The 18588-nt window shown below is 38.6% G+C and overlaps 1 protein-coding gene across 1 annotated transcript in view; it reads left to right on the forward strand.

Moving 5' to 3' along the window:
• LOC136885928 (uncharacterized) overlaps window positions 1-18588 on the forward strand; it is a 78934-nt gene that overhangs the window by 5488 nt on the left and 54858 nt on the right. The window contains exons 2-4 of the mRNA XM_068230945.1: window positions 1172-1379; window positions 2179-2308; window positions 6367-6493. Of these exons, the coding sequence (XP_068087046.1) occupies window positions 1172-1379; window positions 2179-2308; window positions 6367-6493 (465 nt within the window). The remainder of the gene's footprint in view (window positions 1-1171; window positions 1380-2178; window positions 2309-6366; window positions 6494-18588) is intronic.

Genomic DNA, 18588 nt, shown 5'->3' on the forward strand with positions numbered 1-18588 from the left:
ACTAAGCTCGCAGTTGCGATCAACAGTGTTCTGTAAGAAGGAAGTCAGCTCCCGGATGAAACTATCTTCACACCGGTCCGTACTTAGACCTACTTTGCTGTATGGGAATGAAAGCTGGATGCATTCAGGATATATTATTAATAAGTTAGAAGTAACAGACATGAAGGTAGCAAGAATGAGTGCTAGTTCACAAAGAGGTGGGAACAATGGAAGGAGGATACTCGGAATGAGGAGATACAGGCTAAGTTAGGAATGAACTCGAGGGACGAAGCTGTACGCATAAACCGGCTTCCTTGGTAGTTTATGCGAGGCGAATTGAGGAGGACTACTTAGGAGAATAATGGATTGCCACGTTCTGGAGCCAAGCCCTTAGTACCAGTCTTCGCGATGATGAAAAGAAATGAAAAACGAAGTAGCGTAGTGTTTTAGTGCCGCGATTGTCCGAGGACAAGTTCGTATCGCCAGACGCAGGTCTTTCGATTTGACTCCCGTAGGCAACCTGCGCGTCGTGATGAGGATGAAGTGATGATGAAGACGACACATACACCCAGCTTCCCTATGACCAAAGGTTAGCACGCTAACCATTTAGCCATGCAGCCGGACAACGGGATGATGAAATGTGATCAGCTCATCCAAATACTAGAAAGCCGAGTTGTTAGTGTGAGCTGCAGAAGAGGTTTCCAGATGGTGACGGAAATTTTCAAGAAGATTTAGCTCCTTTACCATACTTCAAAGAAAGTGAAAAATTCTTCATTGAGAACAACATTCGTGTCTCCGAGTGGCCAGGGAACTCTTCTGACAATAATCCAATAGAAAACGTGAGGGATATTTGCAAAAAGTACTCTCAGAAAATTTGACGGTTCCACAAAAACACGCACAGTCTCAATTCACAGCGTGCTTTCATGTTAATGAACTTAGAAACATGTGCTCAAGGCTTGTGGAATATATGACAAAATTGTGTAGAGCATCTTATAAAAGAAAAAGGAGCCCATATTAGTTATTAGGAAAGATTAAGGGCATAATGCCAAGAGATGTATAATGCGGTTTTATTGGGTTACGATTAATTCGCATGGGATTGTGAGTTCCGTTTCATGCTCTTGGCTTCAAAAATATGACATGATAACGTGCAATATGGTAGCTGTAAAAAATTAAATTTCGATTCTTTTTCCAGGAAGCCATTGCCAATGCGAAGAAAGATGCGAAAAGTCGCGGCCGGTATCAAGAACCGAAAGGGAAGCTTGGTAAACTGTACGTCAAGAAATGTGATGTCAGTAAGGAAGCAGACATCCTGGATCTGTTCAAATGGATCAAGGAGACACTGGGCGGTGTTGATATCCTCGTCAACAACGCTGGACTTGGAAAGGATACCGGTGTAACAGGTGAGTAATGTTTGTTATGAGATGAGCAGGGATTGCGCGTGGGTCACCTCGATTGATGTTAGGTATACGCGGAGAAGGATGACGTTATGGCCAGTGAGAGAGTGAGCGCGTACAGTGGTTTGGGTACGAGTGCTCACAAGACTTACTGACTGTAGTTCCGGAGAGCAAAGAAGTAACTTTACCGTGTGATACAAATTACTGTAGAGCCCGGATTTTTATGCATTAATAGGTTAGAATGCAAACTTACTGAAGCATGTAACAAGTATAGTCTACCTTCACAAGGATTATGCTATGGGGTTTGCATAAACATTAGGGGTACTGCCCATCAAAACCCCTACAATTTATGTTACTCTTGCTACATTATTGAAGAGCGGGTGGCCTACACTTCATACTAACCAAATTAGTTTGCAGTCTAACCTGTCACTGCATAAAAATCCGGACTTTACACATTAGTAAGGGGCATGCAGAAAATACAGAGCACCAAATACTCTCTGCAGTACATGCATGGAGAGGATTTTGGCAAGGAATATTTTCTTATTTTGCCAACAAAATATAATGGCAGATATAACTATATTCTTTACAAACCACTGTAATGGCAAAAAAAGAACACAAAATAAAAAATAAACGTTAAAGCACGGCAAGAGGGATCCTCAACATCAAAATCACATCCAGAAAATTATAGAGAATAGTCCAGACTGTGTACAGCTCTGTAGTGTACAATGCAGAGTACGGTGAAATTTCAAGTCCTCGTTTATTCTCTCACTAATGCTTATTTTTATTCCTTTCTGTTACAACGCAGAAGCCCCAACAGCAGACTGGAGGATCATGCTCGATGTTAACGTTCTTGGACTCTCCATCTGCACTCGTGAAGCTGTTCAGAATATGAGGGCCAGAGGAGTGGACGATGGACATATTATTCACATCGGCAGGTAAGATTATCTAATACTAGCAGTACTAGTAGCTTCGCCCCCAAGGAAGTCACATATAGAAAGCGGATTTGAACCCAGTTGGTAACAATATTGAACAGTCCAATAATCTTACCTCAGTACAAAATCTGGCTACTCTCATGCTCTTCCCGTTAATTGCACTGCTATTGACAACCTATCCTTCATATTCCCTGCTGGGACGTAACACACTGGTTCATCATAGTATTCCAGCTATTCGATCCCTAGTCTGACCATCTTTTGAATGAGCAGTGTGCACACTTAAGGCAGTGGCTCACTTAGTGGTAATAGTATGACCTGGTTTAGAATTACATTTTAGGCCTATTCCAAATTATAGTATAACAGTTCATTAATAAACTCAAAATCCAAACCTCAAGAGAGCCTTTTCTTAAGAAGGGCTTCTTCCTCTTCACTTTTATTAAATTATACACTGACTGACAGAGCAAATGCAACACCAAGAAGGAGTGGTCAGAACTTTATGCCAATTGCAGGGTAGAGTGACGTCACTGAGGTATGCTCATGATGTGAAATGCGCCGCTGTGCTGCGCACGTAGCGAACGATAAATGGGACACGGCGTTGGCGAATGGCCCACTTCGTACCGTGATTTCTCAGCCGACAGTCATTGTAGAACGTGTTGTCGTGTGCCACAGGACACGTGTATAGCTAAGAATGCCAGGCCGCCGTCAACGGAGGCATTTCCAGCAGACAGACGACTTTACGAGGGGTATGGTGATCGGGCTGAGAAGGGCAGGTTGGTCGCTTCGTCAAATCGCAGCCGATACCCATAGGGATGTGTTCACGGTGCAGCGCCTGTGGCGAAGATGGTTGGCGCAGGGACATGTGGCTCGTGCGAGGGGTCCAGGCGCAGCCCGAGTGACGTCAGCACGCGAGGATCGGCGCATCCGCCGCCAAGCGGTGGCAGCCCCGCACGCCACGTCAACCGCCATTCTTCAGCATGTGCAAGACACCCTGGCTGTTCCAATATCGACCAGAACAATTTCCCGTCGATTGGCTGAAGGAGGCCTGCACTCCCGGCGTCCGCTCAGAAGACTACCATTGACTCCACAGCATAGACGTGCACGCCTGGCATGGTGCCGGGCTAGAGCGACTTGGATGAGGGAATGGCGGAACGTCGTGTTCTCCGATGAGTCACGCTTCTGTTCTGTCAGTGATAGTCACCGCAGACGCGTGTGGCGTCGGCGTGGAGAAAGGTCAAATCCGGCCGTAACTGTGGAGCGCCCTACCGCTAGACAACGCGGCATCATGGTTTGGGGCGCTATTGCGTATGATTTCACGTCACCTCTAGTGCGTATTCAAGGCACGTTAAATGCCCACCGCTACGTGCAGCATGTGCTGCGGCCGGTGGCACTCCCGTACCTTCAGGGGCTGCCCAATGCTCTGTTTCGGCAGGATAATGCCCGCCCACACACTGCTCGCATCTCCCAACAGGTTCTACGAGGTGTACAGATGCTTCCGTGGCCAGCGTACTCTCCGGATCTCTCACCAATCGAACACGTGTGGGATCTCATTGGACGCCGTTTGCAAACTCTGCCCCAGCCTCGTACGGACGACCAACTGTGGCAAATGGTTGACAGAGAATGGAGAACCATCCCTCAGGACACCATCCGCACTCTTATTGACTCTGTACCTCGACGTGTTTCTGCGTGCATCGCCGCTCGCGGTGGTCCTACATCCTACTGAGTCGATGCCGTGCGCATTGTGTAACCTGCATATCGGTTTGAAATAAACATCAATTATTCGTCCGTGCCGCCTCTTTTTTTTCCCCAACTTTCATCCCTTTCGAACCACTCCTCCTTGGTGTTGCATTTGCTCTGTCAGTCAGCGTACATTCATTTTATTCGAAATTATCAGTAAAGAGGGCGTACGGCACGGATTGACTGTAGCTCATTCCATGTTTAGAAAACAATATTGCTCTTATCGAGTGGATCTGCTCAACATCATCACGGGAAAATGGCGGCACATACATTTGTGAAATTTAGTACTTAAGTTCAAGACAAAAAGCAGAAGAAACTAAGCTACACATTATTTTTATGAACTTATGATATTGATACAACTCCATGTATTTAAATGGAACGGCACGAATACATACAGCTTGCCTAAAAGTTCAACCACCGAGCTCGATAGCTGCAGTCGCTTAAGTGCGGCCAGTACCCAGTATTCGGGAGATAGTGGGTTCGAACCCCACTGTCGGCGGCCCTGAAGATGGTTTTCCGTGCTTTCCCATTTCACACCAGGCAAATGCCAGGGCTATATCTTAATAAAGGCCATGGCCGCTTCCTTCTCACTCCTAGCCCTTTCCTGTCCCATCGTCGCTATAAGACCTATCTGTGTCGGTGCGACGTAAAGCAAATAGCAAAAAGGAAAAAAAGTTCAACCACGTACGAATTCAAATATGTAATTATCTTCAAAATCGGACAGTTACTTTTTGAGATATCACTAAAAGCACATTTGGGCTTTTGCGTGTCCCATCAGACAGCGTACGATCAGCCAAGGATATGTTGACACGCATGCTGTTTCCTGGCATTGATTCCAGCCACAGAACGGATACCAGGCATGTGCTGTAAACTATCGTTCACATAATGTGATGTACCGTAACATACCCTGGGTGTCCAACGTTACTGTATGACACAACGGGGAAAGGAGATTAAAGCTTCTTTGTTTTGTTTTGAAATTCATGTGTAGCAGGTTGCGCTCAGTTTGGCGTTTTTCCCGACGGATGTGAATGGGAAGGATTCGGAAAGGATGTCGGCCGTGGCCTATCTCAAAGGTACCAATCCGGTATTTGCCTGGTGTTGAATATGGGACACCATGGAAATCACTTTCAGGTCGGGCGAGGCAGGACTCGAACCCGAATGCACGCTACTACGTTATTCATTTGCTTTTCTAGAAGGAGCTCTTCAGGTGTTCCGTGTTATGTTTATTTCTCAATTCTCAAGCCAAAGTTATTATTTTATTCCTTTAAAAAACATCAACCCTGCCTGTCCTGTCATTATTTCACCTGTCATACACACTTTGCAAACCCATCACATGTGTACGATATGCTTACATGCCTGGTATACATTCTGTGGCTGGAATCACACCCAGGAAACTGCTTGCGCGTCAGTATGTCCTTGTCCGACTGCGCGCTGTCGGATGCGGCATGCAAAACCGCGCGTGATTTTCTTATTGATATCTCAAAAAAGTAACTGTCCGATTTTAAAAAATACTTACATATTTTACTTATGCGCAGTTGAACTTTTAGGCCAGCTCGTGCTGTTCCATTTAAAAATATGGAATTGCTATCAATATCTCGGATATTAATCACCTCATGATAATACGTAGCACACTATTTTCAAGCCCCTGTGTATCATTTACGAATATGAAAACAGAATACCGATATCATTAATGGTTTAGACGTTATTTCCGTGTTAACATCTTAGGTGAATACCCCTGTATCATTGTCATGTCAATCACGGGTAATACAGCTAGTCCTGTATATCAGGGCCTCTCAGGGCGCATGCGCCAGTGCATTGCGCGGTGCACGGTGCAAAAGACGACTTCGCTTGGTTGACCACAGTGCAGACCCCCACCCCTCTATTTGGAGCAATAGCGCTGTCTCTCCCCTTCCCCGCACCTGTCGCTGGCTCTGTCTGCCTCCCCCTTCCTCACTTGCTCCGTAGTGCTCCAAATCCGAGCCGTGTTGAGCCGGGCTTAGCCGAGTCGCCCCGAGACGACGCGCTGGTCCGAGCCAAGCCGAGTGGGACCGATGCACTGTACAGAGGACCTCTGAGCCTCAGTTTGCACGCGAAAAGATTTTGGGCGTTTGAGAGGCCCTGCTATATATATGTGTGCTAGGCCCTGAGAAGAAACACATAATATGATGCGGAACATTGTATCAAGCGGAGTTTCACTGTTCATTTTTCCAAACAATCTTTAAAAAAAATCTAACTCATCATACTTACCGAAGTCTGTAATGTGTTGTGTTCTCTCCTATTCAATAAGCTACTCGCTCGTTCATACATAAATTATATTTCTTTTTCAGTATTGCTGGACACTCTATTGCAACGCCCAAAGTTACTATGTACTGTGCTACCAAGAGCGCTGTACTGGCTCTCACGGAAGGACTGAGGAAGGACTTCGTGGAGCGCAAGAGTAACATGAAAGTGACGGTGAGTTACTTCATGAACATTAATAAATTGAAGTTGGAATAAAGGATGACCGTTAATCAGTAGAGCAAGCTAAGCTCAGGAAAATGCCTTCTATGAAATGATGCTTACAGAGCTCTTCTTGCAGTTTCAGAAGAAATAATAATTTATTACAGCTGAAATACCATACAAAATAGTTAAATCTTACTGTATTAATTAATGCTATAGTTATTTTAGTGCACTTTGTTACGAGGTATTTGTCACATTCTGATTGCACAGTTTACATACACAATTTTCGCTGGAATTGTGGTACGATTTGATCGGCATATTTTGTGATGAAAACCGTTTCGTAGTTCCCGATTTTCTTTCACCCAGTTTATCTCCATCATTGTGCTTGTAGCGTAGAAGTCCCTCTTAGCCTCTCTTGTTTCCAGATGTTTTGTATATTATTCTGTAGCTACTAGTAGCAGTTCTTTCTTCAGGTCCTCTGCATAAAATGTTTCCTTGGCTAGTATATAAACCATTCTTATTGGTGCTGATTTTCCAACTCTCAGTGCATTTTTGAAAAAGCGGGCTTTGGCAATTTCTATTTCTTTTTCCGAAGTCTCTGAGGTTTAGACGATCCTAGATCAGTTCTAATCCATAAGTGAGTATTGAGATAAAGTGGTATCCAGTATCCAGTAATCGGGAGATAGTGGGTTCGAACCTCACTGTCGGCTAACCTGAAGATGGTTTTCCGTGGTTTCCCATTTTCACACCAGGCAAATTCTGGGGCTGTACCTTAATTAAGGCCACGGCCGCTTCCTTCCCATTCCTAGGCCTTTCCTATCCCATCGTCGCCAGAAGACGGTGCGATGTAAAGCAAAGAAATAAAAGATACAGTTGTGTATCTAGAGACAGAGCTGAAAGATTATTTATGGCCGGGATTGCTCTTGTGTCTGCTGCAGTTTTTTCTTGACTAAGATATCTACGTGGCTTTGTAGTACCACAGTCTAGTAATAATAATAATGGCGTATGGCCTCCGGAGAGGCCTGGTGCAGATCTTTTTCTAGTAGACGGCCTATTAGGCGACCTGCATGTCTGTGAAGATAAGGGCCGTACCTAGGATGATTTCTAACGTTGAATACGCCACACACACCCAGCCCCCGAGCCATTGGAATTAACCAATTAAGGTTAAAATCCCAGACCCGGCCGGGAATCGAACCCGGGACCCTCTGAACCGAAGGCCAGTACGCTGACCATTCAGCCAACGAGTCGGACACCACAGTCTAGTATACCAGTCACAAAGCTCTGATGAAATTTTTCTACCGAGGAGACTACAACGCTCCAAGCGGCGAGGAAGAGGAAACGCTGTAGTTCACTACAGCTGTACTGATTAAAATGCAGTCAACATATTACGGAAACGCGTAACTGTTGAATATCTCCATTATTACAGCTCATACGGTTAAAAAAGTGTCAGATATAAATGACTTAATGAAATTATATAAAATTAACATTATTATGTGCTAATAAACTTTTATTTCTGAATATATTTCGAAGTTCGTGAAATAATACAGTACTCCTGTTCCGATATACAGTAAATACGGAGAAAGAGACAAAAAGGTCGGTCGGTCACTTGCTTTCTTGGCTTACGCTGCGCGAACCATCAACGATAGACCCCAAGTGTAAGCATACGAATTGTAGAGCATAGAAACCTCTGTGAAAGTATATACCTATTTCCAACCGGTTGCCCTCTAAAAGCGATTTTATGTTATGTTATAGTCCGCGGTAAAAAAAAAATCTCCGTAAAATTAAATACATATTTCGATATTATCGTCGAACTTGTCGAAATAAACCGTTTGACCTCCTCCACTATTTTAATAAGTATTGTAATAACCTTGTCAGGACATTATTTGTGTGAATTGTTCAGAAGTTATGACCATTTTAGACTGTAGTGGTAGAGCGCGTTCCCTGTTGTCTGCTAGCAAGTTGCCTCAACCTCGCCGTAGAGGTGCTAGCGTTGCTCTAGCTGTCAAATGGACGAACCTTTCTCTTATTAGAGCCTCGCGTTCTAGTGAACTGTTTCATGTTCTTTGGAAACATTCTTTGTGTCAATTCATTCTATGTTTAACTCAGTCTGCAAGTCCTTGTCCAAAAGATAATCTTGAGAACATCATTTGTGTACTAATTTATAGGAATTTGGTGCAAGTGTAGAAATTGTACAATTCTTTATAAGTAAAGCCCAGATTTTCATGCCGTAACAGGTTAGATTGCAAACTAAATTTGGTTAATAGGAAGTTTAAGCCACCCGCTCTTCCATAATGTAGCAAGAGTGACATAAATTATAGGAGTTCTGATGGGCCGTACCCCTAATGTTTATGCAAACCCCATAGCATAAACGTTGTGAAGGTAGACTATACTTGTTACTCTCTTCAGAAACTTTACGTTCTAACCTATTAACAAGCCCATATCCATTTCAATAAGTAGAAGAGCTTCGCGACTGGGTTATTAGACTGTGGTAGTATTACCTACGTCTCACGAGAAGTCACGACATCTTGTACGTATGGCACAAGTATCCGATACTATATTAAGCTACAAACACTAGTCGTGATAAAGAATGCGAGCTCTCTGAGAGAGATGCTTATTCATTATGCAGTACTTATGTGTATCTAAAGCGCAATTGCTCTACCAGTTTGAAACTTCAGAGCAGCACCATAGTTCACAAGAGTCACAGCGGACGGAACCGATATTTATTGCCAGGCCTTGAGATTGGCACATGCGCAGCAGTGATGCTTATCCTCCGCACCCCTTACCCCGCATGCACGTGACTTCCCGTCAGACGACCATAGTAGTTTTACAGGGTAATTCCAAGGTATCTAAAATGACTAACACCGAACTCGATAGCTGCAGTCGCTTAAGTGCAGCCAGTATCCAGTATTCGGGAGATAGTGGGTTCGAACCCTACTGTCGACAGCCCTGAAGATGGTTTTCCGTGGTCTCCCATTTTCACACCAGGCTGTACCTGAATTAAGGCCACTCCTAGCCCCTTCCTGTCTCATCATCGCCATAAGACCTATCTCTCCCCGGTGCGACGCAAAGCTACTTGTAAAATAGAGACTGAGAATTTTTAGAGATTTTCCATTAAGAGTGATACATGTCTACATGTGATTTTCCCTCCTTTCCGAAATGTTATTTGGACTGTATTTTCCGAATTGATGGCGAGGTGATTTTTCTTTACACTTTTCTCCATTTCTATTAGAGATCCTTGTACGTCATTTTTATTGGAACACTCCAGCACTATGTCATCAGTGTATAAGTTTTGTATCCGTTGTATTGTACTCTGAAGGATGTCTGTAATATCAGCTGTGGCAATGTTAAAGATATTATTTTCCAGAGAGATTTTCCCATATGAGTTAAGGTCGCCCGAACCTCCTTTCCCTTTGTGTAGTATCCTGATGGATAATTTTGAGAAAAAATAATGAACATGGCAACATCACTCGTTACCTCTACGTGCTTATGTTGTAAATATTCCTGGCATAGCAAATGCGCACATGTAGTGTCATCTGTTGGCTTTCTCTGTTATATGGTTGGGTACTGTTTGGGCACACTGTGCCGGTGCACAGTCCTGTTCCGTTGTTCCGGAACACCGAGTGTCAGTTGTTTCGAAACATTCTCAAGCGAGACCGAGACAGTGATTCGCTGTCCTATCAATAGCGCCACTATGCACTGCCTTTCACCTACTAGCAGACTGTGTGCCTCCACGTGCTGGAGTGTTCTGTGTTCTGTCATATCCTCTTTGTTCTGTGAATCCAGTTGCACTGTCCATTGGCCTTCAGTACAAGTGAATCACTTGTTCGGTTTTGTTTTCAACTGCTCTATAAGAGTTTTCGTTGAAGCCTAGTAACATACTGTTGTTTATAAGTTTCATTTCCGTATTGATGGATATTACTTTACATAAAAACAATATATATACAATTCTCCACCTTATCAATACGAGTTTATTTTACATTACAAATATTCAAGACTAGTTTCGACCCCTATGGGGTCATCCTCAGTTGACAATTGTAAATTGTTCATAAAAACATCACATAGTAAAAGTTAGACTAGTTTAGGCTGATCATTAATGTTTGGTGTGTCTAGTACATGACTAGTGTGCATTGTTCATAAAGACACATATTACCTTACTGCTATTACTATCCAATTTTAAGTTATATAGTATGGAACACAGATATGTTTGTGTAACTCAACAGTGACAAGTTCAAATATTTACAGAATTGGCTGTTGATTAGTCACATGATATAATAGAACACAGGCTTGAACATTTTTGATTTAAGTATCAGTGCAACATCTTGCTTTTGTACATACTAGAAGCTAAATTCATTTTGTAAAGTCATTACATTCTGATTGAAACTTAGTGTGAGGTTAAAATTGAATAAAAATATATGCTAATGTGGACATTAAAATATTGTTAAAATGGGCATATAATCAAAAACAGTGGTATGTATGCCACACATGTCTAGTATAAAAACTCATTACACTGGTGCTGTTAGTGTGCAGTACAGCATATACACTGATTTGGAATAAATGGATTTGTATATATATCGTTCCAACAAAGTGGATCCATAAAAATATAAGATGTATAGGTAATTAGTATTATAATGATCCACTGCAAATTAGGTAATGCTGTTGTTTATCTGAAGATCTGTTGGCAGCTACAGATGTTAAAGTTATTAAAAATGTTAATGGAGCATGTTTTCTTCCGTAAACGCGATGTTTAAGATTGGTGGCATTAGTCAAATATGATGAAAGTTATGCGTCTTGGTGCGTTCTGGAAGCTGGTATGTTATGAGAAACCAAGGTGGAGTGTCTGGAAATAGAAATAAAAGTGTGATAATGTTGTGGATAGAAAGTGTGGTAGTGAAACGTATGTCGTTTACTTACGTAAAGTGCTGGAGCCGTGCGTTCTTAGTAGCTGCCTGTTGGGATCTGGTGCGCGTAGCTCTGAGATTGTAGTTAGCGGCGGTAGAGGGGAGGTTTGGGGGGATAGGTGGAGTGTTAGTAGTAGGAGTGGGGTTGGAGGGGAGAGGGTTTTGAGGCGGTTGATTTGAACATATCGATTTTTGCTTGTTTATTCTTTTGATATAGAAATCTTTTAATAAGGGAATTACTGCATGAAAAAGGATGTTGTTTCTGTCTATACTTTCATTTAGGTTGAAGTTTGGATTCACATATTTGTCTAAATTTATATAAAATTCTTCTGTTATACTGAGTAAGGGACTTTTTGGGTTCATGTTAAGGATTTGCATGTCGTTCTTAATGTCTGTGAAATTATGTTTTTGATCGTCAATATGCTGACCCATAGCTGAAAAATGTCTGTGTTTGACGGCGTTTACATGTTCATTATATCGTATTAAAAAACTTCTACCGGTAAGTCCTATATAGCTGGCTTGGCAGTCGTTACATTTTAGGCGATAGACTCCTGAATGATTGTATTTGTTTGTGTTATTAACTAATTTGGAATTGTATAGTATGTTGGTGTTGTTTCGTGCTGTTTTGTATGCTATTTTTAGGCCTTGTTTTTTGAAGATGTTTGTTATGGGATGTATATGGTTATTGTTATAAGTAAACAGTGCATATTCTTTTTTATTTTTAGTGATTCTGGTTAACTTGGTTTTAGGTTGGTTTTTGACTTTATTGATGATCCGGTTTATCATTTCTCTTTTGTATCCATTTTGTTTTGCTATTTCATGGATTGTGTTTAGTTCTTTATTTAGATTTTCTTTTGAAAGTGGAATGTTGTATGCTCTATAGATCATACTATAGTATGCAGCTCTTTTATGGGCATGTGGGTGGGTGGAGTCTATCTTTATTGTATTTGATGTATGGGTAGGTTTCCTATATATATTGTATGTTAGGTGGTTGTTATGTCTGGTTATGGATATATCTAAGTAGTTTATGGTGTTGTTGTGTTCAGTGTCCATGGTAAATTTAATGTGGGGATCTATTTTATTTAGTTGTTCTAGGATTATGTTTTCATTAGTATGTCTGTTGTCCATGATTATAAATGCATCATCGACAAACCTGCACCAATAGATTATATTTTCTATTTTTTTAATTTCTTGATGTTCTAAGTGATCCATATATATATCAGCTATTATGCCTGATATTGGTGATCCCATGGGTAATCCTTTTTGTTGATAAATAGTGTCATGGAACTTGAAATAGTTGTTATTGATAGCAAATTGTAGAAGTTTAATAAATTCATCTATTTCCAATTTGCTTAGCTTACTGTGGTTATAAAGGTTGGATTCTATGATAGTGATAGTTTTTTGTGTGGGTATATTAGGATACATGTTTGTTATATCATATGTAGCTAGCTTGTAAAAATGTTCTATTCTAATATTCTTAGTAATGTTGCAAAAATCTATTGAGTTTTTTATGGTTTTGTTTGCTTGAAAAACATAATGTTTTTTGAGGAATTTTTGTATGTATTTGGATAATTTATAAATGGGGCTTGGTCTATAATTTATTATGGGTCTCATAGGAATGTTGTTTTTATGGATCTTGGGATAAGCTTTAGCTGTAGGTATCCCTGGATTCATATTGGTTAATTTTGCAGTTTCCTGTTCGTTCATAAGAAAATTGGTGTTTTTTAGGAGAATTTTTAAGTTTTTCTGGATACTGTTAGTGGGATCTTTAGTCTTAATTTGAAAGGTTTCATCTTGAAAGCAGGTTTTTGTTTTTGTTATATATTCCTCTTTATCCATAATAACTGTAGTGTTTCCTTTATCTGCCTTTGTTACTATTAGGTTATTTTGCTGTATTTTATTTTTGAGTACCTTAATTTGTGTTTGGTTTGTGATATCTTGATTCTGAGGTTTTTGAGTGATCTTATCAACATATTGTGGTAGTGTTTTTTTGATTTCGTATCTAATTTCATTTTGTTTTTCTTGGGGTATTTTATTTAGAGCATCTTCTGTTTCAGTAATAATGGTGGCTATGTTTTCAAATACATAACATAACTGGAAAAACTATTCAGTATTTGAAAACATAGCCACCATTATTACTGAAACAGAAGATGCTCTAAATAAAATACCCCAAGAAAAACAAAATGAAATTAGATACGAAATCAAAAAAACACTACCACAATATGTTGATAAGATCACTCAAAAACCTCAGAATCAAGATATCACAAACCAAACACAAATTAAGGTACTCAAAAATAAAATACAGCAAAATAACCTAATAGTAACAAAGGCAGATAAAGGAAACACTACAGTTATTATGGATAAAGAGGAATATATAACAAAAACAAAAACCTGCTTTCAAGATGAAACCTTTCAAATTAAGACTAAAGATCCCACTAACAGTATCCAGAAAAACTTAAAAATTCTCCTAAAAAACACCAATTTTCTTATGAACGAACAGGAAACTGCAAAATTAACCAATATGAATCCAGGGATACCTACAGCTAAAGCTTATCCCAAGATCCATAAAAACAACATTCCTATGAGACCCATAATAAATTATAGACCAAGCCCCATTTATAAATTATCCAAATACATACAAAAATTCCTCAAAAAACATTATGTTTTTCAAGCAAACAAAACCATAAAAAACTCAATAGATTTTTGCAACATTACTAAGAATATTAGAATAGAACATTTTTACAAGCTAGCTACATATGATATAACAAACATGTATCCTAATATACCCACACAAAAAACTATCACTATCATAGAATCCAACCTTTATAACCACAGTAAGCTAAGCAAATTGGAAATAGATGAATTTATTAAACTTCTACAATTTGCTATCAATAACAACTATTTCAAGTTCCATGACACTATTTATCAACAAAAAGGATTACCCATGGGATCACCAATATCAGGCATAATAGCTGATATATATATGGATCACTTAGAACATCAAGAAATTAAAAAAATAGAAAATATAATCTATTGGTGCAGGTTTGTCGATGATGCATTTATAATCATGGACAACAGACATACTAATGAAAACATAATCCTAGAACAACTAAATAAAATAGATCCCCACATTAAATTTACCATGGACACTGAACACAACAACACCATAAACTACTTAGATATATCCATAACCAGACATAACAACCACCTAACATACAATATATATAGGAAACCTACCCATACATCAAATACAATAAAGATAGACTCCACCCACCCACATGCCCATAAAAGAGCTGCATACTATAGTATGATCTATAGAGCATACAACATTCCACTTTCAAAAGAAAATCTAAATAAAGAACTAAACACAATCCATGAAATAGCAAAACAAAATGGATACAAAAGAGAAATGATAAACCGGATCATCAATAAAGTCAAAAACCAACCTAAAACCAAGTTAACCAGAATCACTAAAAATAAAAAAGAATATGCACTGTTTACTTATAACAATAACCATATACATCCCATAACAAACATCTTCAAAAAACAAGGCCTAAAAATAGCATACAAAACAGCACGAAACAACACCAACATACTATACAATTCCAAATTAGTTAATAACACAAACAAATACAATCATTCAGGAGTCTATCGCCTAAAATGTAACGACTGCCAAGCCAGCTATATAGGACTTACCGGTAGAAGTTTTTTAATACGATATAATGAACATGTAAACGCCGTCAAACACAGACATTTTTCAGCTATGGGTCAGCATATTGACGATCAAAAACATAATTTCACAGACATTAAGAACGACATGCAAATCCTTAACATGAACCCAAAAAGTCCCTTACTCAGTATAACAGAAGAATTTTATATAAATTTAGACAAATATGTGAATCCAAACTTCAACCTAAATGAAAGTATAGACAGAAACAACATCCTTTTTCATGCAGTAATTCCCTTATTAAAAGATTTCTATATCAAAAGAATAAACAAGCAAAAATCGATATGTTCAAATCAACCGCCTCAAAACCCTCTCCCCTCCAACCCCACTCCTACTACTAACACTCCACCTATCCCCCCAAACCTCCCCTCTACCGCCGCTAACTACAATCTCAGAGCTACGCGCACCAGATCCCAACAGGCAGCTACTAAGAACGCACGGCTCCAGCACTTTACGTAAGTAAACGACATACGTTTCACTACCACACTTTCTATCCACAACATTATCACACTTTTATTTCTATTTCCAGACACTCCACCTTGGTTTCTCATAACATACCAGCTTCCAGAACGCACCAAGACGCATAACTTTCATCATATTTGACTAATGCCACCAATCTTAAACATCGCGTTTACGGAAGAAAACATGCTCCATTAACATTTTTAATAACTTTAACATCTGTAGCTGCCAACAGATCTTCAGATAAACAACAGCATTACCTAATTTGCAGTGGATCATTATAATACTAATTACCTATACATCTTATATTTTTATGGATCCACTTTGTTGGAACGATATATATACAAATCCATTTATTCCAAATCAGTGTATATGCTGTACTGCACACTAACAGCACCAGTGTAATGAGTTTTTATACTAGACATGTGTGGCATACATACCACTGTTTTTGATTATATGCCCATTTTAACAATATTTTAATGTCCACATTAGCATATATTTTTATTCAATTTTAACCTCACACTAAGTTTCAATCAGAATGTAATGACTTTACAAAATGAATTTAGCTTCTAGTATGTACAAAAGCAAGATGTTGCACTGATACTTAAATCAAAAATGTTCAAGCCTGTGTTCTATTATATCATGTGACTAATCAACAGCCAATTCTGTAAATATTTGAACTTGTCACTGTTGAGTTACACAAACATATCTGTGTTCCATACTATATAACTTAAAATTGGATAGTAATAGCAGTAAGGTAATATGTGTCTTTATGAACAATGCACACTAGTCATGTACTAGACACACCAAACATTAATGATCAGCCTAAACTAGTCTAACTTTTACTATGTGATGTTTTTATGAACAATTTACAATTGTCAACTGAGGATGACCCCATAGGGGTCGAAACTAGTCTTGAATATTTGTAATGTAAAATAAACTCGTATTGATAAGGTGGAGAATTGTATATATATTGTTTTTATGTAAAGTAATATCCATCAATACGGAAATGAAACTTATAAACAACAGTGGAAAAGCCAACCAGGCAAGAAGAATAGCACACAGATATCAAAATCTGAAGATTAAGATCACAAATATTGTCAAAAACATCACTTTCTTAAAACAATGCCTACTTAATAATCTAACTCCTAAATTTCTTAGGAAATATAATAATAAACATAGAAGCACATATCAAACCCAAAACACCCAAAACAAAACCAATCGAATATGGCTGAAAGAAGAAATTAAATTCATGTATAGGAAAAAACAACACCTAAACACACAAATGTATGAAGCGCACCTTAAAGCCTCACATGAGCTACCACACACATACTGGAGCAATTTCCAACAAATAACTAACGAAAAGATAGAAAACATAGCCATACAGAAGCAGAATACCTTAAACAAGAAACTTAACGCACTCAAGACATCACTAAACCAAACCAACCATATACAACATAGACAACATATTACTGTTTCTATTGATAACAACCAACATATTTTCCATCCCCCACTCCAAAACCTAACTAACACAACATTCAATGAAAAAGAAACAATTATACTGAGCAAGGGACCAAAACATAACTGGAAAAACTATTCAGTATTTGAAAACATAGCCACCATTATTACTGAAACAGAAGATGCTCTAAATAAAATACCCCAAGAAAAACAAAATGAAATTAGATACGAAATCAAAAAAACACTACCACAATATGTTGATAAGATCACTCAAAAACCTCAGAATCAAGATATCACAAACCAAACACAAATTAAGGTACTCAAAAATAAAATACAGCAAAATAACCTAATAGTAACAAAGGCAGATAAAGGAAACACTACAGTTATTATGGATAAAGAGGAATATATAACAAAAACAAAAACCTGCTTTCAAGATGAAACCTTTCAAATTAAGACTAAAGATCCCACTAACAGTATCCAGAAAAACTTAAAAATTCTCCTAAAAAACACCAATTTTCTTATGAACGAACAGGAAACTGCAAAATTAACCAATATGAATCCAGGGATACCTACAGCTAAAGCTTATCCCAAGATCCATAAAAACAACATTCCTATGAGACCCATAATAAATTATAGACCAAGCCCCATTTATAAATTATCCAAATACATACAAAAATTCCTCAAAAAACATTATGTTTTTCAAGCAAACAAAACCATAAAAAACTCAATAGATTTTTGCAACATTACTAAGAATATTAGAATAGAACATTTTTACAAGCTAGCTACATATGATATAACAAACATGTATCCTAATATACCCACACAAAAAACTATCACTATCATAGAATCCAACCTTTATAACCACAGTAAGCTAAGCAAATTGGAAATAGATGAATTTATTAAACTTCTACAATTTGCTATCAATAACAACTATTTCAAGTTCCATGACACTATTTATCAACAAAAAGGATTACCCATGGGATCACCAATATCAGGCATAATAGCTGATATATATATGGATCACTTAGAACATCAAGAAATTAAAAAAATAGAAAATATAATCTATTGGTGCAGGTTTGTCGATGATGCATTTATAATCATGGACAACAGACATACTAATGAAAACATAATCCTAGAACAACTAAATAAAATAGATCCCCACATTAAATTTACCATGGACACTGAACACAACAACACCATAAACTACTTAGATATATCCATAACCAGACATAACAACCACCTAACATACAATATATATAGGAAACCTACCCATACATCAAATACAATAAAGATAGACTCCACCCACCCACATGCCCATAAAAGAGCTGCATACTATAGTATGATCTATAGAGCATACAACATTCCACTTTCAAAAGAAAATCTAAATAAAGAACTAAACACAATCCATGAAATAGCAAAACAAAATGGATACAAAAGAGAAATGATAAACCGGATCATCAATAAAGTCAAAAACCAACCTAAAACCAAGTTAACCAGAATCACTAAAAATAAAAAAGAATATGCACTGTTTACTTATAACAATAACCATATACATCCCATAACAAACA

This window comes from Anabrus simplex, chromosome X (assembly GCF_040414725.1).
Source record: "Anabrus simplex isolate iqAnaSimp1 chromosome X, ASM4041472v1, whole genome shotgun sequence".
Classification (NCBI taxonomy): Eukaryota; Metazoa; Arthropoda; class Insecta; order Orthoptera; family Tettigoniidae; genus Anabrus; species Anabrus simplex.